Source organism: Epinephelus moara, chromosome 21 (assembly GCF_006386435.1).
Source record: "Epinephelus moara isolate mb chromosome 21, YSFRI_EMoa_1.0, whole genome shotgun sequence".
Lineage (NCBI taxonomy): Eukaryota > Metazoa > Chordata > Actinopteri > Perciformes > Serranidae > Epinephelus > Epinephelus moara.
The window spans coordinates 24,929,724-24,955,723 of record NC_065526.1 but is presented as its reverse complement, the minus strand read 5'-3'; the positions used below and the strand labels follow the sequence as shown (position 1 = coordinate 24,955,723).

The 26,000-nt window shown below is 40.2% G+C and overlaps 2 protein-coding genes across 3 annotated transcripts in view; both read right to left on the bottom strand.

Annotated features, from left to right (window-relative positions):
• arhgef18a (rho/rac guanine nucleotide exchange factor (GEF) 18a) overlaps positions 1-5,914 on the bottom strand; it is a 33,650-nt gene extending 27,736 nt beyond the window's left edge. The window contains exon 1 of one of the 2 annotated variants that reach the window (XM_050074387.1): positions 5,780-5,914. The gene's annotated coding sequence lies outside the window, so the exon portion shown is untranslated. The remainder of the gene's footprint in view (positions 1-5,779) is intronic. The other variant, XM_050074388.1, reaches the window with a different exon arrangement.
• A 4,292-nt stretch (positions 5,915-10,206) lies between these two features.
• Positions 10,207-26,000, bottom strand: part of insra (insulin receptor a) — a 62,215-nt gene continuing 46,421 nt past the window's right edge. Inside the window, exons 9-21 of the mRNA XM_050074616.1 lie at positions 24,717-24,884; positions 22,815-23,013; positions 21,350-21,630; positions 20,085-20,224; positions 19,326-19,485; positions 18,616-18,715; positions 18,450-18,517; positions 16,750-16,979; positions 16,327-16,437; positions 14,860-15,019; positions 14,154-14,283; positions 13,266-13,400; positions 10,207-11,759 (exon numbers count right to left, since the gene is read on the bottom strand). Of these exons, the coding sequence (XP_049930573.1) occupies positions 11,402-11,759; positions 13,266-13,400; positions 14,154-14,283; positions 14,860-15,019; positions 16,327-16,437; positions 16,750-16,979; positions 18,450-18,517; positions 18,616-18,715; positions 19,326-19,485; positions 20,085-20,224; positions 21,350-21,630; positions 22,815-23,013; positions 24,717-24,884 (2,240 nt within the window). The 3' untranslated portion in view covers positions 10,207-11,401. The remainder of the gene's footprint in view (positions 11,760-13,265; positions 13,401-14,153; positions 14,284-14,859; positions 15,020-16,326; positions 16,438-16,749; positions 16,980-18,449; positions 18,518-18,615; positions 18,716-19,325; positions 19,486-20,084; positions 20,225-21,349; positions 21,631-22,814; positions 23,014-24,716; positions 24,885-26,000) is intronic.

Below are 26,000 nucleotides of genomic sequence, written 5' to 3'. Positions count from 1 at the left end.
TTATTTACTAAACTTTTTAATCTTGAATCCCACTGAATATCTACGCTGTGCTACTTTTGATTTATCTTGCATTATCTTTAAATGGTGAGGAACCTAAGTACGGATTCATTTGAGCAGTTTGCTCTGCAACACCTCCTAACAATAAAGCAGTTTTGCCATGAGGACATGCAGACTTGACGTTCACTGTGATGGATCACAGCACCCAAGAACATTTGAGGAGTTTGCGGTCATACTGTATGGAAATAACAGAAACCAATTGCTGCATGGAACGGTAAAAATACACAAGTTTCTAAAAAACAGCAGCATGGTTTGCAGAACGGTTACCTGTGCAGTTACCTGTGCTCTACATCAGCAACACCACATGAAACCCCTGGTATGGTATTGGTGAAACATGACATTCCCTAGTTAATCTGAAGGAATTTACATTATATTGCATTAACAAAGAGCAGTGCTCATGCTTAGGGGGTCAGCATCCCAGACTGAATTCTATGGTTAGCGATATTACAATATCACCACGATACAATTTCATTGTGATTTTAAATGTTTTGCGAAGTGTTGAGTATTGCGATAACATATATTGGAATATATTTTGATTTATTACCTTTTTTCAAATGTAAATTAAGACAAAAACTTTCTCAACATCTGTTTTTATCTAATAAGATAAAATTTTCAGTCTGTTTATCTCGCGTCAATCATTTTTATTGCAGCACCATGTATCTTGTGGAATGAAAAAGCAAATTATTTTATTATTCTAGTAGGCTACCAGAAGTTTAATTTGTAATTGCAACAATTATAATTTATATGATTGGCATCCGTGTATCGATAAAATATTGCCACACATATCGTGATACTATGCTGCACCGATTTTCCCCCCGTTTCTAATATATATGTAAAAAAAAACTTTGAACCATAGAAAGTTTGGAATATTTTAAATATTACATTTAGAGGTCCTGCCATGCTCTTGAAAAACCTTGCCCTTAAATTCAGATGAATTTGTCTATCAACCTCAGGACGTAATAACAGGAAGACATGACAGAAAAGGTTCTGAATCACTTCAGACTGAGGCAAAGGTTAAGTACAAACAACAATCATGAAGTGCCCACTGCATAAACTCTTGTGTAATAAGTATTCCTATAACTGTCAACTGCTACATACAGTCACCTAATACTGTCATTGAGAGGTGACACTGAAACCTGTAGGACCAGTTTGTTTTTGTATCAATCATAATTAGTTCTAGTGGAGTAGATGCAGGTTTAGTAGGCGTCGTATTAATGCTTTTTTGTACAGTGCACCTATCTAACAAATTCAGTTTGATGGTAGCTATCAGAGCAAGATCAGAAAGACGAGACAGTTTCACTGTTTTCATATCATAAAGTTAGTCTGCTTTCAGTGATTACACTACCAACTGACATTTCAGTTCTTTTAAATAGTTATACTTACACTGCACAACTATTTGACACTCTTACACTTCAGACACTTTGAAGTCCCATATCTTTGCCTTCCTCAACTCTTTTAAGTCCTGCAGCTTCCACTGGTCTTACATAGTTTACACAACTGCTTTCAGTGACAGAAGACTTCAGCTGACACTTCAAATCGTATTTTCTTTCATTATTTTATAAATTTAAAGTTGCATTAACTTCTCTTGAACTCCTCTTCAAATGACACCTCATGCTCAATATTCCACTTATACATTGATGATTTCAGCTCCTTTCAGTGCTTCAACTTCAACTTCAAAAACTTATTCCAGCACTTCCATTTTACCTGCCATTTCAGCTTAGTTCAGCAACTGCACTTCGACTGCCACTTCAACTAACTTCAACATTTTCAAATATTTCATCTGCAAATTTTAAATTAATTTGAAAATGTTTTTGCAAACGTCCAATTTTATTGAGGCAACTGCAGTTTAAACAGTAGGCAGTGTTGGGGAGTAGTAAACTAGTAGTTATTAAACCAGTAATAAAACTTTAATGAGTCTAAATTTTGCAGTAGTTTGCTGGAGGTTCAACTACATTCATATCTGCATAGTGCTTCAAGTAGTTCAATTGCTTTTTTGACATTTTTTGTGTAGTCCGCTACTGAAAATATAAATAATACTGGCCCATAAGAGGAAAGGGCTGTTTTTTTATATTTTATTTTACCATTGCTGTTTTACTGTAATTAAACCCCCTTTGACCAGCCCCATCCACTTTTTCTTTCATCCGAACTGCTGTTGAGACATGCGTAGTAAATGCATTCATCAGACAGAATTTGTAAAACCAAACTTTAGGTATCAATTAGCCAAATGCATTGTTGCAATTTATTAACAAATGCTATGCTATTTTAGAAGTTACCTGGTTAACTGTGTAATCCTGCTTGGTGCAATGCCCCCACCTGGACTATAGTTTCGGGAAGGCAGGTGTCTGACTGATTACCCTGGAAATCCAGAGCTCTCGCGTGAGCACAATTTGAATTTGCTCAGCGAGTCACTCTGGCAATCAATAATGATGCTCATTACCTATGCCCATGAAACCGAGCTGCACCAATCACATCGGTGTATCTGATATAGGTGGGCCAGAGGCGAGCTAAACAGATGACGACAGTGCTGCGACGACGAAGTCCAGAATCAGTCAGTAAACATTGCAAGATGGCTACGGATGAACACCAGTTGTTTGAAATGGCTTTGGCCGCTACAATGAACGAGTTAGACTTGGCTTTTTCTCTAAAAGAGGAACAGATGACGGCGCTCGAATCTTTCCTTTGCAAGACGGACGTTTTTGCTGTTTTGCCGACCGGATACGGCAAGAGTCTAATCTACCAGTTAGCTCCGCTGGTAGCTAAGCATATACGTCACCCAGTGTATTGTTCTAATTGGTCGTAGTGTTATCCAATTGCGTGCAGTGATATTTACAAATGCATGCTTGGTGCCACCCCTCGAGTTGGGCCATTTTCATTACTCATGGCCAGACCCTAAATCTTTCTAGATTTGGGTCTGGATTTCCAGGCTACTGACTGATGGGTATTGTATACAAAATTAAAGTTGACATTCCTTGAACTTTTCCATGAATAGTAGGGTATTTTATGTTTTTTGATTATGTATGACCTGTTAACAAGAGCACACTTTTTCCCCAATGTGTCTTTTATGGATTATAAAAATTGTCAATTTGATCATTTTTAACAAACTGGTTTGAACTACCTTTTTTAAGAAGCTTTTGTTAACCAAATTAGATTTTCTCCCTAAGGTGGCTTAGCTGTACATTAATGTATTTGAGTATGAAGTAATTGGTAGCCTGCAATGCTTTTAAAGTGATTTATCTTACACAACACTGCGGTTAGGCTACATCATAACGCCTTGATTTTTGTTATTTTTCATATCATCCCCATACAACACACTGTCCATAGCACTAAATGGAAAACTGACAGGAATTTAATGGTCCCGACCTGTGGTGTAAGCTATTTACAAGAGGCCCAAGTGTATGCGCTTATGATGGGCCCTAAAGCACACTTGTTAGTTATGCACCTAAACTAGCACAGTATAATCTTATCGTCACATGATCAAATACAGTCTGACATTGGATAACGCTAACATACATGCTACCTAGAAATCATTATTGTACATATGTATATAACAAAAATACCTACAAAAATAAGGAATTATTCATTTAATCAAATAGCTCTTTATAGTTTATGTAGAATAACCATATATTTGTAAACATATTTTGTTATAGATTCAAGGCATAGCATGGCACCATTTTCTATTTAGTGTGAGTCTTTTATTAAACTCAAGCATATTTTAAGGAAGCAATTATAGACTGTATAATGGACATAGCTGCCATGTTGTCAGCTATTGGTATGTGGTCTGCCGTTTTCAACAAGCCCCCAGGAAATGCGACAGGCTTTGAAGCCAATTTTTGTGGTGGCCAAACAGTGGTACTGCAATTTCCAGAGTCCGTAACGTGATGCTACTAGGCCGAAAAATACTTTTTTACAACTGACTTACATTGCAAAAGAGACATCTGAAACTGAAACTCCATACTTTTAAAAGGGTGCCAAACATGTGTACTTCTTTATCTTGCACTTTTAGAAGTCTTGTACTTTAACAATGATTTTAGTGCTAATGTTTGCACCTTTAAATTTCTTGTACCTTTTTAGATGATGTGGGCGTATCGCTGGGGGTATTGTCCTTGTTATGTACCTACCTGTTTGTATTATTTATTCATTTTAATGTTTGTCTCATGGTCCCTTATGTCTTAAATGTGAACTCTCGCAGTCGTTTTGCAATGTGGTATTTTACTGCAAATGGCAGATAAACTGACTATGACATGGATTTTTTTGTTTTTTTTGTTTGAGCGTCACAACCCCAGCGAAATGACTCATTTCACTAACATACATTTGGCAAATCTAGCCACAAGATCAAATCATTTTATCCTCATTTAAAATAGCAGGAAGCTACACCATAAGTTAGCAGCTCAGCTGGTGGAAGTTGGTTGCTTGGCCCCGCTCAGTGCTGAAAGTCTTGTGTGCTCTACTCTTTGGCCCAATGATGCAGAAGCATCGCCCCTCATCCAGGTGATGTCATACCGCGGGAAAATGCGGTATGCAGGTCTCTTAATACATCCATGGTTTTTCAGTCTCAAATTTGACATTTCAGCTGTGGCCATCTTGGTTCTTTATAGTCAAAAGTGACCATATTTGGACGTGAGGATGGAGCTGTGGAGGAGCGAGGGGTGGATGACTGACTTATAAAAAACTCACTCCCTATACAGTTGTCATGAATGTTAAATTTAGCTATAAAGAGCCAATCCATTTTGTTCCAGGCTGTAAACAGGTTTCTGCTGTAAAGTTGAGCACAGTAAGATGAGAGTCTATGGGCATCTAATCTGTTTTGGAGCCGGCCTCAGGTGTCTTTTTGGGGAAGTGCAGTTTTTGGCACTTCTGCATTGGCTTCATTTATCATCCTCGGAAGTTGCCAGAATCACTCACAAGGGCCACTTTTCTACCTGACATATTGTTGCAGGGCCCACTCTCTCTGTGGGCCCCCTCTCCCATGGGCACCACTGCAACCACCCTGCCTGCACTGTCTTAATTTACGCCCCTGGTCCCCACAAATCACATTGTTAAAACACATTATAATCTCTCAGACTTGGTCAAGCCGTTATTTATAAAACAGAAAGTAGGTCTGACGACATTACCATCAGGGTCTGTGTGTTATCCAGCGGAAGGGGAATGTGAGGAATGCCGAGGTGCAAGGTGAGAGTTACTGACCTGGATTCATAACGTTAATGTGCCTGCTGAACAGGTGTCGGATTAAAGCGACAGAAACAGGTGTTTCTTTTTCAGTTTCAATGGATAAAACAAACAGCTGTAAAGTAGAGTGGAGACAGGAGTGGCGACAGGTGACTACACGTTACCTACCTGCACGTATCCCAACGGTTGCTAATGGCTGGCAAATGGAGGTGTAGCTAATTCACGATACTGTCGGTGATACTGACGGTGACAGCAACATTAGCTGACAGGACGTTATCTTTAAGTGTTGCCTTAATTGTTTAAAGTCAAAATTAACACCTTTAAAAAAAATATTGTGACGTTTTTCCAGGTTATGTCGAGCAAGAAGTCACCGCTTTAGAAACAAATGCTGTTTAAGTTATCGCGATATCTCCTCTAAAGTCAGCTAACGTGATGTATACTAATATTCTAAACGTTGCCCAACTGCCGTTTCTCAACTTGTTTATCGCCCCCGCCCTTTTCATTTAACCTAAATACTAACAAGCACACTTTAACAACTCAACAAGTTTCCTCTTACCCGGTGTTGAAACACAGCAGCAGCAGCAGCGACAACGACAGACAACTTATTTCCAGGCAAAGGCAGGAGAGGTGAGTAATATCTCTCAACACCTTCCACTGAAAGGCAGAGCCCAGACAGGAAGGATGCCTCAGGAGGAACAAGTGCACGAATTAGAAATAATGGAGCTGAGCAGGAGGAGGGTGTTGAAGAAGAAATCCCAGCCTCCTCTGGATGAACCCTCCTTCCCTCTCTAAGCATTGTGGGAAGCGTTTCAGTGCAACACATTCCGCAGGTTCATCCAACAGCAGGACTGACATCTCCTCAGACTTCTTTAAATTAAAGCAGACATGAGGCATGTTTCTACCAGTATGTGACCATGTATGCTCTGCTGTAATATACATTATTGGATTGATTTTTATAGGATGACTTTGCCTGTGAGAAAATGATGACAATGTGACAGCAGGGTGGAAACCAGTTGGTGTGAAAGCTGAGAGGCTTTTTATTGTGGCAAAAATAACCAGCTTTTCTTTATGTAGGCAGCTGCAGGGAATGCAGGTAAAAGGCCAGCTAGCTTTTGTCAGCAGGGGTGGAGCCAGAAGATGTAAACACCACAGGGTCAGCCCAAACCCAAGGTGGGCCGGGAGGTTTTTCGCCTCAGTCACTACTTCTCCAAGCCATTTGAGATAATAAAAAGGCCATAAAATCTGTACATAGTTTAGGAATAAGATGATATAATTTTGTACCTAACTGTTTTTCATCTTTCTTTATTATTCTGAAACCATAACACAGCAGATGTTGAGGATGACTATTTGTCAGTCCTGCATCTTGTTACTATTTTCAAGTTAACAGATAGGGCAGGAATTTGGCGTGAACAGCATTACTTATCTTAAAATCTATTTATGTTATACAATGCTGGAGTAGAGTTCACAGAATGAATGTTTTTCTGCTACTTTTGAATCCATCCGTCCACCCATCTATCCATTTTCATCCACCTATCCGGGGCTGGATCATGGGGGCAGCAGGCTGAGCAAGGTACTCCGGACGTCCCTTTCCCCAGCAACACCTTCCAGCTCCTCTTGGGGGATCCCGAGGCGTTCCCAGGCCAGACGAGATATTTAATCCCTCCAGCACATTCTGGGTCTCTACCCCAGACCTCCTACCAGTTGGACATGTCCAGACACCTCTAAAGGGAGGTACCCAGGTGGCATCTTGATCAGATGCCGGAACCACCTACTTCGATGGGAAGAAGCAGCATCTCTGCTCCAAGCTCCCTCCGAATGTCTGAGCTTCTCATCCTATCTCTAAGGTCCAGCTACCCTACAGAGAAAACTAATTTTGGTCGCTTGTATCTATGATCTCATTCTTTCCGTCACTACCATAAATGAGGGCTGGTAGGTGGATGGGCCAGTAAATCAAGTGCTTCTCCTTCACCACACTGGTCCACCACAACCCCTGCATCACTGCTGATGCCGCACCAACCCAGAGGATGCAATCCACTGTTTTCCATTGGTATTTGAATCCATATTGTAATAATCTGGGCTGCTCTAACTGCAAATCAAGGATCCCCAACAATGCTAAGTAAATGTGGTCTTCAATACTCTGACTGAATTGAATGAGGAGCCAACAAGAGAACACTCAATTATATCAGGTTTTTGTTGGGAATACCATCGATTTGGGCTTTTGAGAGAACATTCAGGACTGGGCTCCAGAAGACTCCACCCTCGACCCTCACAACACTCTTGCATTTTTTCTGCACAGATTGAATTGGCTTAAGGGTGCGTCTTGGGTAAACTACTAGTCAGTTTTAAAGGTAAAAAAATCCCGATGATCTGGATACATCAGAGCAAGTGTTAGAGTCCAACAGATAATGGAAAGCATCTCCAACACGTTTAACTATTGACTGCAGAGGTGGTCAATCAGCAGGAAGAAAAAGTCACTATATTAAATGGACCTTGTGGTGAGAATACTTTGTTAACTACTGTTTCCAAACATTTTAATTCAACATGAATGAGGGGTCCTGGAAGTGCTCAGAAAAGTGGACATTTGGACACCTTTAACAGCTGGGTGACTCCACCTGCTGGGGAAGATTGTGTGTTACAACCAAAAGCTCGAGAGCTGCTACAGATATAACTTTTCTACCAACATGAAACTGGTTCCATTCAAGTTCTAATGTTGAACTGTTCAGAGCATTTCTACCAAAATAAATTGGTTCAGAACCTGAAAAGTTCTGTCATCATCAGTGGGCGTGTCATATTCTTCAGGTTGGAGAGAGTGTATGGAGAGAGAGTGTAGTGGTCTCATTAATAGCTGGTCCATGCTTGTTTTTTGGCTACAATGGATCTGCGCAAAACTGGTGGAAATAGTTCAAGAACCAGAACTTATTTGGTGGAAAAGACGGTATGCGCGAATCTTGTGTTGATGATGTTTTGTCCCTCCTACACTTTGATGTGACATGATTGTGTTAATACAGAGCAGTATAGTCATTCAGTTACTTCTCATGTACATAATTTGATTCAGGTTGCATTTAGAGATCCCCAGACAGACTGAGACATGGAAATGAGCCCCCCTGACTTTACTTGGACCAGGACCAGGTGAAACCAGGACCATAGCCAAGATTCTTTAAAGAAGACACCAAGGTCACAGGTCCCCTCCCCAACACAACCTCTCCTCCCTCAAAACAGTTTGACCTAGACAATTGTTCAGTTTTCAGTTTAAGTGTTTAGTCAATTGAAGAAAAGGTTAGTATTTCTATTAGCCTCATGCTGCCGATAGCTGTAGCCAGAGGCATTATATCTGTGGGTTATCCATCCATCTGTCCCATTCTTCTCAAGAAGGTCATGAGGGCGTTTCCTCAATTTGACAGAAACATCTTTGATTCAAGAATTAACTGATTAGAATTTAGTGGTTAAACGTCAAAAGTCAGGGTCATTTTAACTTCACAAGTCTTTGGCCACGACTCAAGAATTTCTTTCTGGCCATTACTCAACATCATATCTCAGGAACAAAAGGGGCAACATTAGCTCAGATACTGAATTGGTGAAACTAATCTTAGGTGTCCATCTTGAAACTGTGCTGCTGGTTTGAAGAAGTGTGTGAAGCATTCACAATTTTACAGACATGGATGTTCCCGTTAAGTGCAACTTGACAGATTCACAAAGGCATACAGCAGTGAGGGTATAATTCTAGTTCTAACATTGAAAGTTATTGGTTACTAATGTAAGAGATGTGGGGAAAAAATCAAGTCCTCATTCACAAAAATGCATTTCTAATTTTTAAAGAGGCTTAAACAGTCTGAGTTCATTTAGTAATTTTTTTTGTACAAAATTCCCAGTTTGCATTTTGATTTCTCCACCGCTGCTCAGCCAAAAACATTCTGTCGACACACAGAGAGGACATTTAAAAAAAGAAAAATCAGACTGCTGAAGCTTCATGTTAACTTCAGATGGACAGATAGAATGAGGTCTGTGGATTTTTGTCCTTGTCAGAGGAATTATTACAGTGACCAAAACACCTGTGTCTTTATGTCTCTCTTTATGGGAGACACTTATATACAAGTAGCATAGGTTTAGTGGTGAATACCTGCGTGACTTCATCTTCACTCCCTTTACATGACAGTATTGAAACAATTAACCTTCAAAGCTTTGTTTGTCATTAAAAGTTGTATATATTCAACATTGTGCATAAATAAAAAAAATATGGAAAAAGTTCAATGCTTGGCCTTGTAGACTATGACATCACATAGACGGTAGTATGTTTTAATGTTTGCCAGCAGGTGGCATCATTGCACTAAACCTCAAAGACTGGAGCCTGAACCTTGGCACAGATGTCACCCCCATCACCACACATTTAATATATGTATTTTGATAAATGCTTTTGGTTAAGGCCCGACAGATATGTGGTAAGTTACTGCTATGATTTACCACATATGTATTGCTATCGGCAGATATATTGGCATATACACATGAAAAATTGTTGTACAAGCAAATGTATCTAGGTTCCTATTTTCCTTAGTTGTTGTATTTGTATTTTATAGTTCATCATATTTGAAATAACTGATTGTGGAAATGTTTTACAGAATTTAATGTCATTATCTGCAAAATATCAGTATGTAAAAAGTAAAATATTCTCTCTCAGTATTTACCTTCATCAAAACGTTTGAGCAACAAACTTGGTGGTTGTGTAAAAAGGATTTCTCTTTGATCTGAAAATATCAATGTCTGTATTGGCCTTGATAATGCTATCTCACTCAGTGTATGTACATTGTATTTTTGCACGTCTGGCTCTGTCAGAAACAAACTCTTACCTCTCCATGCTAAAAGCACAACTTCCTTTTAAATACACACACAACCACCTCAGTGTTCACTGAAATACACAACACTGTCTGGAAAAACACACATGTACTGAGAGAATGGAAAATAACAGAAGCACTGCGGGAGCCTCCTCGTGAATGCACCTTGCTGCATTATTTACAGCACTATTTTTATTTGATCTTGATATGATGGGCAGACATCTTAAGCTGAAGACGTCAAACACTCCTTCTCCCGGGCATCGCGTAGCAAAAAGACCAAATGCTGTTGGTTGATCATGAGTCCAAAAAAGCTAATTAGTATGATTTTCTGGATTAGAAAAAATAAACATAGGAGACTAACATGTAAAAACATTTTTCTATGACCGGAAATACCTCAAGAATGACAACAACTATGTACAAAAACATTAACAATATATTTATATATATATATATTTATATATTTTTTATCTTCTATACCCACTAAAATATACCAAAGAAGCAGCTATTGGTCAATCTGAGGAACTCGTTCACCAACATGTTTCTGAAAAACAGTTTAAATATCCTTCAGCTGTAAGTGTGAAAACTCAAAAAAAAGAGGAAAGAAGAAATAAAAAGAAAGAAAGACACGTAAATAAATTAAAAAAATATATATAACCCGACTTAAGTCCTGTGTTTATCCTGTGTGCCATTTTGGAATACTGCAGAGTGTGAGGAGGTAAGCCACTTCAACCAGCTTCTCCAGTGGATTAGAGTTTGTTCGAGGATGGACCATCGTTGACCATCCGACAGAGTTCCCAAAGTCTTTCATTTTCAGTTCGTCATCCGCTTGCGTACAATGATTCAGACACAGTTTCATGACAACTGATGTAGGCCACAAACAAAATAGAAGGGCACTTTTTTTTTCTTTCTTTCTTTTTTTCCCAAAACGTAGCAACCCGGGGATGAAGCCTCTTGTTGAATTCGGGGACAGGGACACAGTCTGGACTCGGGAAGGGGACAGTGGGTTTAGCAGCCTTCTTGTTTGTCAAGAGTTTGTTTCACAGTTGAATCCATTATCCACCCAGTCTAGCACAAACTTGGCAATTATTTACAGTACATAAACTACAATCATGAACAAAAGAGACGCGGCAAGTTCGTCCTTAAATACAAAAAGTGTCTTCTGGCATCCATACGTGGACTTGCTGTAGTGTGTGTTTGTGGTATCTGAGGAGAAAAATAATGTCCTGAGATATGCACTGAGGGGCTCCTGTAGAGAGTGATAAAAGTGTGATCTATATAAAACGACAACAAAAAAACAAAAATATATTTAAATCTATAGCAATGATGTGTTTATGCAGGATGTGTACAGTATGTTAGGAGGGGCTGGACCGCGGTAGGGCCAGTATTCGTCCGTTGGTCTTTCCCCCGTTCATGTGTGTGAAGGGGATGTGGTGCTCCTCGTAACTGCCCCTCAGGCCCATGGAGGAGGCCTCGTCCCTGTCTGAACACTGTTCCCTCTGGGAGTAGGACGACGGGTCCAGCGGGATGCTCTCCATGTTTTCCATGTCCAGGTCAAAGTCTTCAGTCTCAGGCGGCTTGTTCTCCTCGCTGTAGAAGAAAGAGAGCTCCTGGAAGGAAGGATGCAGGTCGTCGCGCAGCATCTCGATGATCTCCTGGAAGGTGGGGCGCATCTTGGGGTTGTACTGCCAACACATCTGCATCAGGTTGTGTCTGGGTGAGGATAAAGGGAGAGTGAGATCACGGTGAAATGATACTAATGTCTGAATTTGTGTTTGTTCAACAAAGGTATTCCTTCCTTTTATTAATGTACTTATTTCTTGTTATAATAGTTTTTTGTCCAGTGTGGTTGAGAATACCTACTTTAATACAACTTCAATATACGTCAACCTTTTTCCTCTCAAATAAGAATCAAATGTGAGAAAGTATTGTATTTAAAACCATTTCTTAATTGATTTTACAGAACAATTACTCTGTCCAGATATATACCATTACAATATTGCCCGTTCCTATCTAAAAGGATAAAGCTGGCAATATTCTACATTTTTCTTCATGCCAAAAAACCCCAAGAAAAGAGCAAAACCAACAATTATTCTATCCTACAGTACAAACAAATATTGTTTGTTAGGCCAAAGCTCGACACACTTTATTTCTCTGTGCTACAGACCTCCATTGTGGTCCAAGAACTATTAAAAACACACCAATAAGCCACAGTGTTGCACTGGATGACATGTTCCTTCATTATGATGAAACTGGGCACTGCAGTTTATTTTGAGTCAATCCCACATGTACACCATCCTGTTGCCGTAAATACTCACTGGAGCACCAAGTGTGCATTAATCCGCAGCTAAAAATATTCCCCTCTTAAAAGCACACTTGTTTTAAATAACATTTGCTACAAACTACAGTGCCCCAGCTGTTTCGGGAAATATTTTGTCTTTTTTTAAAACTGTACATGTGTTAGTCAGCTAGCTTAGTGCCGAGTGCCACAGACAGGTTTGGGACAAACACATTATTGATAAGAAAAACACAGAACATCACCAGCCTCATCCTTTCATACACTAAATATTTACTTTAAGAAGCATTTCATTGCTGGAAAGATGGTCTGTCATAAAACTAGGCTGTCTCTGCAGAAGAAAAATGCAAATACTTTTCAAATGGGTGCTATGTGATCAGAGGAAACAGAGGAAAAAGGCTGTGGCATTTGATTTTGCTTAGGAGGCAGAAATACAATAACTACCAGAATAGAGTGATGCAGGAATGACATTTTTCTGTAGGCCATTATGAAGTTAGCATCGCACTGGTTCCCTAAACAAAAAGCCAACGGGATTTTTCCATTTGGATTTTGTTTTATTGAAGTTTATACTTACACATTTTTTTTCAGCAAGATTATCTTCACAAATGAACACCATTTTTATAATTTCTGAAGCCTAAATGCGATCGCCATTAGTAAAAATCTAACGTTAGGCTATAAACTAACTACACTACGGTCACATGACTTCATTGTGGCCACCACAATGAGGCTGTAACGCTGTGTGTGTGATGACATTCTGGAGTCTCTTTCAGCCACTTGTTAGAAACCGTCTTCTTAAAGACACATAAAAGCTCACAAATAAGAAGAAGAGAGAATAAATTGACTTGACTCCAGTAGTCTGAAATAATGTGATTATGACAACACAACTCTAACCTCTAACCTCAGCCCTCTAATCTTGTACTCACAGTCTGTCGGCGCAGTTGTCCGGCCGGTCCAGGTAGCCTCCGTCCATGACAAACTTGAGGACCTGCTCGTTGGACAGGCCCTGGTACGGCTGCTCAGCCAGTGTGCTGATCTCCCACAGCACAACCCCGAATGACCTGGCAAACAAGTGGATGAGAGACAACAAGAGAAGCACAGGGAGAATGAGGACACGCCAATTAGACACCTGACAGAGTGAATCTGTCTGTAAACACTTGATGCAGTGAAAAGAGTAGACTGAGGGCAGAGGCGTCGGCTGCGATGCTGATAAAAAACGTCAGATGAAAACAGGTTAGCAACACGCTCATGTTCTGATCTTTTAATATTTGATTTAATATTTGTTTACTGTTTGTTATTCTGGTCTGGTTTTATGACCTGCACATTACTGCCATGTCTTTGTCTTGGCTAGAACTCTATTTTAATCAGCGCTAATCTGATGTTAGCTGACTGTTATGTTACATAACTTGCTAACACACAATATATGTGCCCTGTGTTCAGAGTGTACATCAGTTATACATCCATGGTTTTCACAGATTAAAAAAACAGGTTAAGGATTATCCTTTTTCCAACTGTTCTTAGGTCATAAACACAGGAGAGAGGACAATTTAGATCAAACTCAGAAAACAAATCAGTAGGTTTTTTTCTACTTGCCTCTTAAGAATCCATAAAACGTTTACTGATAAATCAACTTTTATTTTTTGCTCTATTAAAAATAATCAAGTTTTGTGAATGTCCTTCACGAACCTTGATTTCTTCACATTTACTTCTCCTGTGTAAGATACTACTGAACATCAGCTGTCACTCAGAACAATGTTATGCTATGTACAGCACCTACGGCAACACATAAACCCAAAATCAGAGGTGCCACTGACCAGCAGTCTGAATGTGCAGTGAAGACTCCGTCCTTCAGAGACTCAGGTGCCATCCATCTGACGGGCAGCAGGCCCTTCCCTCCCTTCCTGTAGTAGTCGGTCTCGTAGATGTCTCTGGTCATACCAAAGTCTGGGAGGAAAAAACGATTTTCATTAGTTACAGTCAAACCTACACTGATGTTACTAAGTTTTATATGAGGGGGTTAATACATTTTAATTCGTCATTTAAGCCCCACGTATTCCCTGTTGCTTCTCAGGTGTGTTTTACCTGCTTTGGTAATACAGATAAAATACAGAATAAATATATGGGCTTTAATGGCTATGTACAAACTTAAAGCCACTGTGGGGCTGCAAAGATAGGATGGCATTAATGCATCTAGTAAACACAACACACCTCACGTCTAGGGAAACTAAATTGAACTTTAATTAGCTTTATGTGGCGGATTTATTGCTCACCATCCAGGCATTGTCAATTATTGATGCAAGTAACAAATGTCTATTAGCATTTTTCTGACAACACAATCACAAACTGTTTGCTCTGCACAGGACGAGAAGACAACTAGTGTCAAATCTACAGCAACAATATTAAATTGACCTCTATTTTTAAAATGACTCCTACGTGGGTAAATACTGCTGTCACAGGGACGTAAGTAGCAACATGCATTGTTGTCGAAAACTCTTTATAGCCTGTTGTGCTAAAACTTACCTCCTATTTTGACGGTGAGATCGTGAGCCACCATGCAGTTTCTGGCTGCCAGGTCTCTGTGGACAAACTTCTTGGCGTTAAGGTAAGCCATGCCGTCTGCGATTTCAGCGGCCATTTGGATCATCTCCTTCAGAGTGGGTGGTGGACGTCCAGGGTTGTTCTGATGGAAACATGACATATTTTTAATTTCTGATCTGCCAACTCTCAGCAACTCATATTTTAACACTTAAAAACATAAAAAACAACACTCAGGTTTATTACAATGAAAAGTTCATCATCACACTTGACTTGAACTGCTAAGTGGCAGTATCTTTTCAGTCAGTGTGGAGGCCTGCTGTTCATCTCCAAATGAGCCTGCTGCTGACTGTTAAACTCTTCTGTCAACATCAAAGAGTTCAGCCCTCCTATTCAACCCAAGGACCATCTGCATCTTTACACACTTAAATAGAACAACACTTTGCACATACAAGTCATCTGTGCACAAATCAAAAGCAAATCCAATGTGGAATGTAATTTTTTCCAGTGGTAATTGAAAAGGTAAAGTGGTTTGAGTTATTATGATAACGCCACGCAAACAGATTCATATTAGGCCACGGAGTCCCTCATTTAGTTACATTACAATCGGTACTGTTTTAACTGCTGGTTAATATAAACCCAGAAACTGTTCTGTGTTTGTAAATCTGTGGCTAGTCTTGAGCCCAGACAGAAGCTGGAGACCTGCTACGGTTTTACATTGAAAGTAAGTTACAATAAGAGCAGCAGAGGATCTTAAGCCCGTTCAGACCAAAGATTCACGACAAGAAGAGTTAAAATGCTGTATCGTCTCCATAGCAATGACTCTCTGTACTTCCATTCTAACTTCAGGCTTTTCAGGTACAAGTAACAAGTATGTGTGTGTGACAGACTCAGGCTCGGTGGGGACGAAGTGCTGTTGTCAGCCACAGCAGGGGAACCTACTTATGTTTGTAACTGACTTGGCCAGCTAACTTGGCTACAAGCTAACTGGCTGTTGAAAGAGGTGATGTGCCTTACGCTCTTAAACCAGCCGCTTGTGACATAACAAGCTGAGTCACAGGTGACAACATCAGCCGGCTTCAGTCAAGCTCAGATAGGTCAGTTTATACCAACAAACTTTTCACTGATAAGTTCTACAACGGTTTGTTTCGCTGCGAATCTTTGACTATGTGTGTGTAAACCACTGAGAGTTCAGTAGTCCTGTTTTTATGCTGTTTATTGTGAAAGTAATTCCCCGTGCATAGATAAAAAGAAACCACCAAAAACGTGCATACTGGTAAGAAAATGAATCAAAGGACTGAAGCATTGTTTATCTACATAATAAGCAGAAGTGAGAGGAAGAAAAAGATGCACATGGCAGACGATAAGAGCATCTCAAAGTTCACCAAACTTAAGACAAATATGAGTGTCACTCAAACACTTCAGATTGGGTGAGTCTTGTAACCTCATTACCTCGGCATCAGGTCGCAGAGAGCGCAGGAAGCTCTTCAGGTCTCCGTGGGTCATCAGCTCCATCACCACCAGGGTGGGCTGGCCTTTAGACACAACACCCAGGAGACGCACCTGGAAGACAAGGATGGGAGTTTTCATTTTAATATGGTTCGATCACATTATCTGACAGACAACTGGTCTGGTTACAGCAAGGTGACACTGCTGCCCTTAACACAGCGTAATGTATGACAGGTCAGGTATGAGCACATGATGGGACATTTAGTACTTACTGTTCTAGATCAGTACTGTGTCAAATTATTGAGAGTTCAAACATACCGATGGGGTTTATTGAGTCACAGCTATCCAAGCACTGTTACACATCTTCATTGACCAAAACTAACAACTTGTATAAGGCGTTTTTCCAAAGATGACGTCTCTCCTTACCACATGGTGGCAGCTAAAGGCCTTCATGACCGAGGCTTCGTTCAGGAACTCGATTCTCTCTCTCAGGCTGGCCGACTCGTTCACCGTCTTCACCGCTACGTGCGTTTCCCCCTCGCCCTTGATGATGTCCTTGGCGATGCCCTCGTAGACCATGCCGAAGGAACCTTGACCCAGTTCCCTCAAAATGTGGATCTTCTCTCTGCCCACCTCCCACTCGTCCTCCTCGTACACTGTGAGCACATTTACAGGAGTTTGTTACACACAAATCATAAGAACTTGGATGATGTGATCATGCAGTTCATCCGTCAGATTTCTCCTCTGTTCTCTTTTATCTTTCAAACACTGGTGTTATGTTACTTTTGTGTTGTAAATGTTAAAATTAAAAATAAATCTGGTTTGTGTTAGTTCGATGCTGCAGCTTGAAGAGATTTTGGACATGTTTTGTCTTTTACAGAGGAAGCACAATTTTCCTTGCTGAGCCAAATCTTAATTTGTAAAAATCCAGTGTGACTTTGTCAGCTGCACATGCACAAATCATCTGCCATATAAAGATTTCTCCTGAGATAAATATACCTGTCTGAACAGAATTTCTTACAGCAAAATGCATTTTTTTCATTCAAGTTACAGAAATTGTGTTGTTTTGTGTAAAATCTGGGAATAGTCAGATTCCTAAAGAGCATGTAAAGGCATTAAAATCAGACAGTTAAGAGTGATAACATGAACGAATCAATTTTTAGTTCCAATTACCAGTCTTTAAGTGCAATTAAGGCCTAGTCCTCATGTACACAGGTCTTTTTGAAAACAGGTTTGTCCCCTCTTTTGTTCTCAAAAATTTCCAAATGCCAAAACAACAGGAGGAGATATAACCGAAACCTTACAGCAATGCAAAGATGAAAATGATATCCGCCAATTAAAAGCCTGGTAAAAAGCTATTACAGGGAAGGCTACCTGGAGCAATGACCTGACGCCTCTGTAAACCTCTGCATAGTGGAAGAGTAGCTGTACATTTATGTGCAAACATATAAAAAGGCCTGTTAACAGGACTAGAGTCAATGCTACTTTGGTGACGTCCGCCATTACACTACATGTCGCCTCATTTGTGACACCTCACAAAATAGATAACGACACAAAAAAAACTGTTTTCACTATTGGCACGTCAACACTGTCCTGAGTTTTTACAAAAGATCAGTTTTCAGGGTCCTAAAAAGCAGTTTGTGCGTGGATAAAAGGCCAAATGCACAAAAAAGCAAGGTTTTCAAATATACCTGAGTATGTATAGACAAGGCCTTAGTGATAAAGACAATTTATAAACATATTAGTGTGTAGTGACCAAGACAGTAAACAATCTTTGTATATGATATTTAATTTACTATGAGAGACAGCAATGACTGGTGAACAGAGGGTTTACACTGGAGATGTCTTTGCTGGGTGTGTTTTACTGAGAAAGGACTTTTCATAAACTTTCTTACTGCTGTTTTCATTATCAGCAATCTCTACTGGCATTCAAAACTTGTAGGAGAAAACGTAAGCAGCCCAAGTTAATCAGTCCCAGTTCTTGTAGTCCCCATATAGTACCTCCTTAGCCACTGTACCTTGGATGTGTAGTGTTTGTGTAAAGCACCTTAATCCCTTAAATCAAATCTTACTGTAAAAAGTAATCTTATATATTATTGATCAAATGGTTTAAACTCTTGACTTACCGTCATTAGCACTGAGATACTCTGGGTTGGAAGAGGCATAGATGGGACCACTAGGCCCTTGAGTTTGACTGGAAGAAGAAAAAGAAAAGTATTTATCAACACTGAAAAAATATGAATTCATAAGAAAATGAGTGAACATATTGAACAGGATGTGATAATAGCGTACTTCTTCTTAAACATAACAAATCCTGCCACAGCCACAAACAGGAGCAGAATGAAGCAGATGACCGGCCCGATGACGATCTTCACGATGTGGAGAGGATCACCTGTTCAACAAATCCAGCCAGACAGTGAGTCACAGTTCAGCTGAAGGACAACAACAAGCTCTAATGTAACCCACACATTTAACTGCAGCTAGGATCAATATGAAGATAATCTGCTTCGAGTAAATGCGTAGCATCTTTAGATCCTGGGACAGAGGACTGATACTACTATACTCTGTTCTCATACCAGGCTTCTATGTGCAAGATTTTGCTTTTCCATATGTTTACATTAAATCCTTGGAGGAATTTTAAGATTTCTGACAGCAGCTCATACATGAATATGCCCTATAAAATTAAGAAGATAGCAAAATTATAAGGTTAAGTAACAGCAGATTTACAACTGCATTTACATGTTTACTTCAAGTGTGAATGCTCCACAGTTTTCAGTTATCATCTGAAACCTGTCCCATTTCAGATAAACAGTTGTGATCGGCGTACTGTATCATTTCCTGTTAGTATAAAATAGTTAAATATGGTGATATTGTTCTGGCTAAAACAGTTCACTCTGACTATTAGTATGTGGGACGTACTGTAAAGAATCAGCATGCTGTATAGATTTGGAACACAGCTTGAGTCTTTGGCTGCTCTACCGTCATGGCAGATTGAGACTTACTTGCATCCTGGACGTAGAAGTACGTGGGCTCAGTCCAGGATCCGTTCCCAGCCAGCGAGGTGGCCCGGATCCTCACCGTGTAATTCCCAGGATGCATCACTTTCAGCTTGCAACCACGGGTCACTTTGTACATGTTCCTCGACACGCAGTAGTGCAGCTCCTGCAGGGGAACAACGGTGAAGATCAGAAAGAGCCATCGCATGACAAACGGCTGCTTCATAATTTCCAGGTTTAAAATAAAGTTTTGACTCATTGTATAGGATACTGTATCATGTTATTTATGTTTCCACTGTGGAAACATCTGAGCTGTTTTTTTTAAATTGTTTTCCACAGCAAACACCAGTCTGCACCATCTGCCAGATGTTTTGTAGTTCTGTCTCCATAGCAACTAAAACACGGTGCTTCTTCATTAAGTTTATCAACTAAATTAGTCAGCGCATAGGGCCAAGTTTCAAAATGCAAGCCAAGTAATGAGTATTGCATCTCTTATTGTCTGTGCTGCATGGTAGTTTTCGGATGGATACATTTAATTTGACTCTCAGTAATATTGTGTTTCATTAGCAGCTCGAGCTGTTGCGTTTAATGAGAAAGGGAAATATAAAAAGTTCTTTCTGAGTAAGAGCGAGTGATTATGTGTTGTGGCGAACTTACAGTGAACTCATGTACTCAGTGACCCAACGACTCAAAACACTAAAGCACTAACAGCATGACGGAGCTGTGTGTGTGTGTGTGTGTGTGTGTGTGTGTGTGTTTCTTCACCTCAGTGTCTCCCAGTCTCTTGTAGTTGACCTCGTACAGGATGATCATACCATTAGGGGCCAGCGGTTCCAACCACATGATGTGCACTGAATTTTCTGTCACCTCGTAAGTGATGGGACCCTCGATGTCATCAGCTTTGTCTGCAGAGAACAAAGTCACATAGTTTCATGAATAATGTCTTTGTTAAAACCCAGGTTTGTTTGGAATAAATGGGAGAAGAGATGGAGGTGAATCCAGTTGCCAGCAAGGGATCAATTTCAAGCCTACACCTTGGACCAGTTAAAGGGGAATGCCACCAGTTTTACATGTCATAGTTTGTTTTCACATCACAGGGGGTGCTACTGTGAAAAAAGTTGCCTTTGTGGCTTTAGAGTCAGTTGGGTGAAGTCTGATTCAACTGTGGCTGAGGGCCAGAAGTTTGACAACTGAAAACAAATCAGAGGGTGTGGAGTTAGAAAGAGGTCAGCTTTCCAGAGACCTCTGTAGCCCACTCCTCATTTCTGCTTGAGGCTACGTTAGCCACTACTTGTATGACACACCCGAATAACCAACCAAATTGTCAGTGGTTGTGGTGCATCGTGGGTAATGTAGGAGTCAGGTTTTGACACAGAAGAAGAATGTGTGGAATAAAAAAAGAGGGTATTTCTGGTTCTACTGCGTTGAGTTTGAAAATGTTAGTGCCACGTTAAATCGGTGGACGACTTAAAAACTTACTTAAAGTGACTTAAAAAATTAATTTAATGTAAACCAATGGGCTATCAGTTATGGATGGGATGAGGAGAAAGCCAGGATTGTTACACACAGTTGGTGTTTTGTCACGTACTCATGCAGCATGGCATGGCCTCTGAAGATGCACAGTTTTCTAAGAAATAAGAGTTTTCCAAAAAGGTTTTCTTTCTTTATCAAGATTGAGCCCACAGGAGGAAAAAACTGTGATAGAGGAGGATGAGACACCATAAATTTTAAGAGCCTGAGAGCTGCAGGAGATTCACATCAACAACATCTCCAAGCTGAGGTAGCTGCGACCCTCAATGATGATGATGATGATGATGATGATGATGTGATTTTATTAAATAGACCCACTCTTCCCTTCTTAGTCACAGTAACAAAAGAAAGTAGCTCAGTGGGTAGAACACATACTATTAAGGCTAAGACCTTTCTGCAGTGTCCTGGGCCAAGCCTGAACCCGTGCCACTGCAGTAAGGACTTAGCCTTAATAGTATGCAGGGAGAAAAAAACCCAACAAGCTATCAGTGTCTCCTAACCTTCAGGCATCGTACGGGCGCTGACATACGCTGCCATGCTGCAGCGGGCCGGGTCGGTCGGGTGGTTGCAGGCGTGGACCTCAATCTGGTAGCTGGTGAAGTGTCGCAGGTTTGAGATGACAGTGGACTCCTTTGCATGGACCGTGACCACCGTCTTGGTGCTTTCAAAGGTTTCCTCATCCTCAGGGATGTCCGTGCCCTGGGGTGGGCTGGGGGCGGTGGTGAGGAAGGGGTGCGTTCTGTTGGCAATGCCCATCACGGAACGCCGCTGTCTTGAGCGTCTGAACAAAGCAAGGCAACAGCAGGAGACATTTAGAGGATAGAAGCAATATTTAAAAGTTCAAAAGATGAAAACAGACCCCTGCTTATGTTTATGGTACAACAAGTCTATATATTATATAGAATATTTTATTTGGAAAATCTGGCATCTTAATTTTACTAAGGACCTGTTGAAACGTTGCAGCATTCTTTGCATTTATTAAATTCTGTTTATTTAATTTAATTAATTTCTTTTAAAAAATATATTATCTTATTTTATTCTGTGAAGAGTTACATGATGTTTGTCATACGTGTTTCTTTTTAATGTTTAAAAAATGTGAAACATTCATAATAAAATACATATCATAAAGAAAGATGAAACAGAATGAAATGCAGGGGGCAGTAGTTGGAGCCACTATCATATAACGGGTTAAACTGCCAGTACTCTGCTCTGAGAACTGCTTGTCGGATGGTCAAGTAGCTTTGGAAATCCCCTGTATTTGGGATTACCCCCCATCTGTGTCTGACAAATTCTGTAACTTTCCAAATCTGACATTCACACCCACTGCACAACATGATTGACCAGCTGTGCGGCGGGGAGAATGGAGCTAGAATTTGAACTTATTTCTGCAGTTCCTTTATTTTCTGTTGCACAACTATTTCTGTCACTTTCAGTGTTTATATCTGAGTGCAACACTACGTCTGAAAATGTGCTCTGTTGGCTCCATATTGAAATCATATCACATCTTGTCCCTCTCTACAACAGTCTGCTTTTTATTTTGCTGTTTGCAACAACTGTTTTCCGTGCAAGTGATAAGCAGATGGGTTTGACGGCAAGTTAAGCTGAATCCCAGTACTCCAGTATAATATAACAGGGAAGAATTTAGTGACATTATTTGATTTAGTCCTAATACTCATACTGCTCTTTTATGAGAGGGCTCAGCATGATCCAAATACCAAACACAAGATGGTGCATGCGAACTTTAATGTGTTGGGCGGGATGCTAAACTGCAAGATATGTTGAACTGGATTGAGTTTGACAACATGAAGACAAAGAAAAGTCTCTGATGTAATCCAACTTGACTTAAACCTTGAAATACAATTCTCTCGAGGACAATGTTCATGGATAATAAAGATAGGAAATGCTATGGTTTTTTTTTTTTACATTTAATTCTTGTAAAGAAAATTCTGTTGTCAGTTGTCTTACTTGATCTCAAAGACTTCGTTGTGGAGGTAATTCTCAAAGGTTTTGCGGTACTCTGAGTCCTCTTTCTCCTTCTTGAGCTCCTTGTCGGTTTTGGGGCAGGCGCAGCATCGTGTCCCCTGGCCCTGCTCCTCCGTCTGGTTCCACTTCTGCTCCTCGTCACTGTCCACCTGAGTGGGCACTCGTGACGGCAACTTCATCCCTGGTGAAGTGGAGTGACACGGGGCAACCAGAGAGGGAAAAAAAGTCAGAGTGAATGGGATGACTGGTGCTATAAACACAGACACATAATTCAGTTTTATGCACAAATACCCATGTACACACTCCTCCCCCCGACATACACACTTATACACACGCCTGAGGAGCATGTCTGTCATTGTCATCCCCAGGTCCTCACCCTCTCTAGTGGAGATAAATTACCAGTGACACGACCTCCCTGCAGACTCCCATCTCTCCGGATGTGTGGGAGTTATGGGAGTTCAAAGAGGAAAGTTTGGGCTTGGTTGTGCGCTTACATGGAGGGGGCACTGATGGCAGGGCATCTACGTAGGTCAGGCTGCAACAGGAATAACTCAACCAAGATGAATGTCTGAACTTTGCCTGAACCCGAGCCGGAGTGAGAGGAAGATCCTGATTGTCCCATTGCCAGGTTTGATGTTGTTTAAGCTACATAATACTACCAAAACAAATGATTCACCTTAACTGCACTTGATTTTCTTGCTCAGCGGGTTGACAGTAACACACGGTTCATAGGGTTCACTATGATTAAAATGCTCTCAAAGATAAAATTGTTTTACAAACTGCACTCTTCTCTTCATCCTGCTGTAACATCATGAACACAGAGTCTGACATATTGCTGTTGTAATTTGGATATTTTTTACCCAGTTTAGATGATTTTAATATTTACATTTTAATTAAAAAATTACACACTACTCTTTTGGTTATGAAAGTTCAGCCAGGGTTTTACAGCTTATTAAACCCTTGTGAAAAATTAGACCTATTTTACAATCACCAAACTAGCAGAAAAAAGGAGAAAATGAGCCAACATTAATCATATATATATCTCAAAATGTTAACTGTGACATAATACATTTCTTTGTCAATTTTGTGTTTCTCACTCTGCCTTGATTCTGTTTGTGCTCCGTTCGAAAAACCTTTTGCATAAAAACCCAAAGCCTCGTATGCATTCATTGCTTTATACAGATTTCAACGATGCCCCAAAATCTTGGTTAAATGGTCAATTTCCATTGAATCCGCACTTCTCCATGTCATCCGGGGCACAGTGACAGCTAGCTGGCAGATAGTGGATCCTCTGCTCTGAGCATCCCAGCCAAAAACAAAATACTAGAGCTGTTGGTTTCACTATCCTGATCTATGTGACGTAAATGTGAGAGGCATTCAGTATATTATTTAGGAAAATTAATGATTTCTAAGATTGATTTAAGACACTTAATACCAATTAAGGCCTTATTTTTAGATTGATGAATCCAATGCCTTTTAGGGCTTTTTAAGGATGTGTGGGAACCCTGAGTAAGATAAAAATCCATCGAGACAATGAGGCTGAGTTTGTTTGTTTTGGCTTTATTGCTTTAAGTCTGTTTGTGGGGTGGTCGTTAAGACTGTGTGCTTTTGTCCAGTTAATGTGAATATAAGGTGGCTTGATATATATTTGGAAACTGTAAATAAAATCTTGATATGAATCACCCATCAAGGTTAATCAAATCACAGAGTGTCCTGGGAGCTGAGTGGAGCAACTTAAAGTAGCCAAGAGCTTTTGAGTGAGAGAAGCTCTTCTGATGAAAAGATGGCACAAGACATTCTTTCGGTCTCTCACTCTCAGACACACAAAACCACCGAAACAGACGCAGACACAACAACGAGACAACCACAAACAATGTGGCTCACCCTTCTGACAGTAGTCAAACTTGTAGAGCTCGCTGGCTTCGGGCTGGCGCTGGCAGAAGACCAGGTAGTGAGTGATGTTGCCGTTGGGGTCGTTGGGAGGTTTCCACTTAAGGATGATCTGGGAGGAAGAGTTGGACGAGGAAATGGGGTCCAGTGGGACTGACGGCTCTGTGGAGACATCACAGAAACGCAGAGGTTTAATAAAGAGGGATGGTTATTGCTGTGAAGGGCCTCTTGAAGCATCCTTGTGTTTTTATGCCTGTATTTGTCTCTGGAGGGCAGCTGGTGTCTAAACTGTCACGACAAAAATACTTTATAATGCAGCTGCTGCACAGCAGATTTCCTTGGGACAAATAATGATTTATGTTATGAAACACAAAGCACATAAACAAAACTCATAAATAACTAGAACTACTGCCTTGCTGTTGTATGCCTCTGTGCATATAAGGGTCAAGTTGCACTTACAGTTTACATCCATATCTGTGAAAACATGGATGCTTCACCCACATCTTCCCCCGGCAGCACAGATCTATACAATCAGCACAGTTTGAAGTTGGTCACCCAAGATTAGTGTCACCAATTGACTGTATTTAACCAAATGTTTTCCCTTCTGTTTCTGAGATATGATGTTGAGTAATCGCCAAATGTGTTTTTGCACAACAGTATCATGCCACAGTGAAGTTGACCTTTGACCTTTTCAATATAAAATGTCATAATTTCATCATTTTATCCTGTTAGACATTTGTGTGAAGATTTGTCATACTAAGCGCAAGAGTTACAGCAAAAAAACATGACCACAATATTCTTATCAGTTCAAAGTTGAGTCACAGTAAATGTTTGTGCTAAATTTGAAGAAATTCCCTTCAAGGTGTTCTTGAAATATCATGTTCATAAGAATGGGACGAATGGACAACCTGAAAACACAAAGCCTCAGGCCACAGCTATCGCCTGCACGAGTGCACGTAGGCATAAAAATGTTAAAATCTTAAAAATATTTAGAACTTAGGTCCTAATGGGTACATGTACTCAAGTCAAATAAATCCATTCCTCTATAGTTACATGAATTAACTGTCAGAGGAAGCACTTAATAACCTACAATGACACTGAACAGCCAGGGGTCTAAACTGTGGCCTAAAATGTTGACAAGACAATTTTTTTTAGTGATAAAAACTCTCACAATTTAACGTGACTTAAGAGTAAATAAATATGGTGGACGATGGGAAGAACTAGCTGCTGATTTTTGCACTACTTTTTACAAAACAATTACTGAGAAAAAAGAAAAAA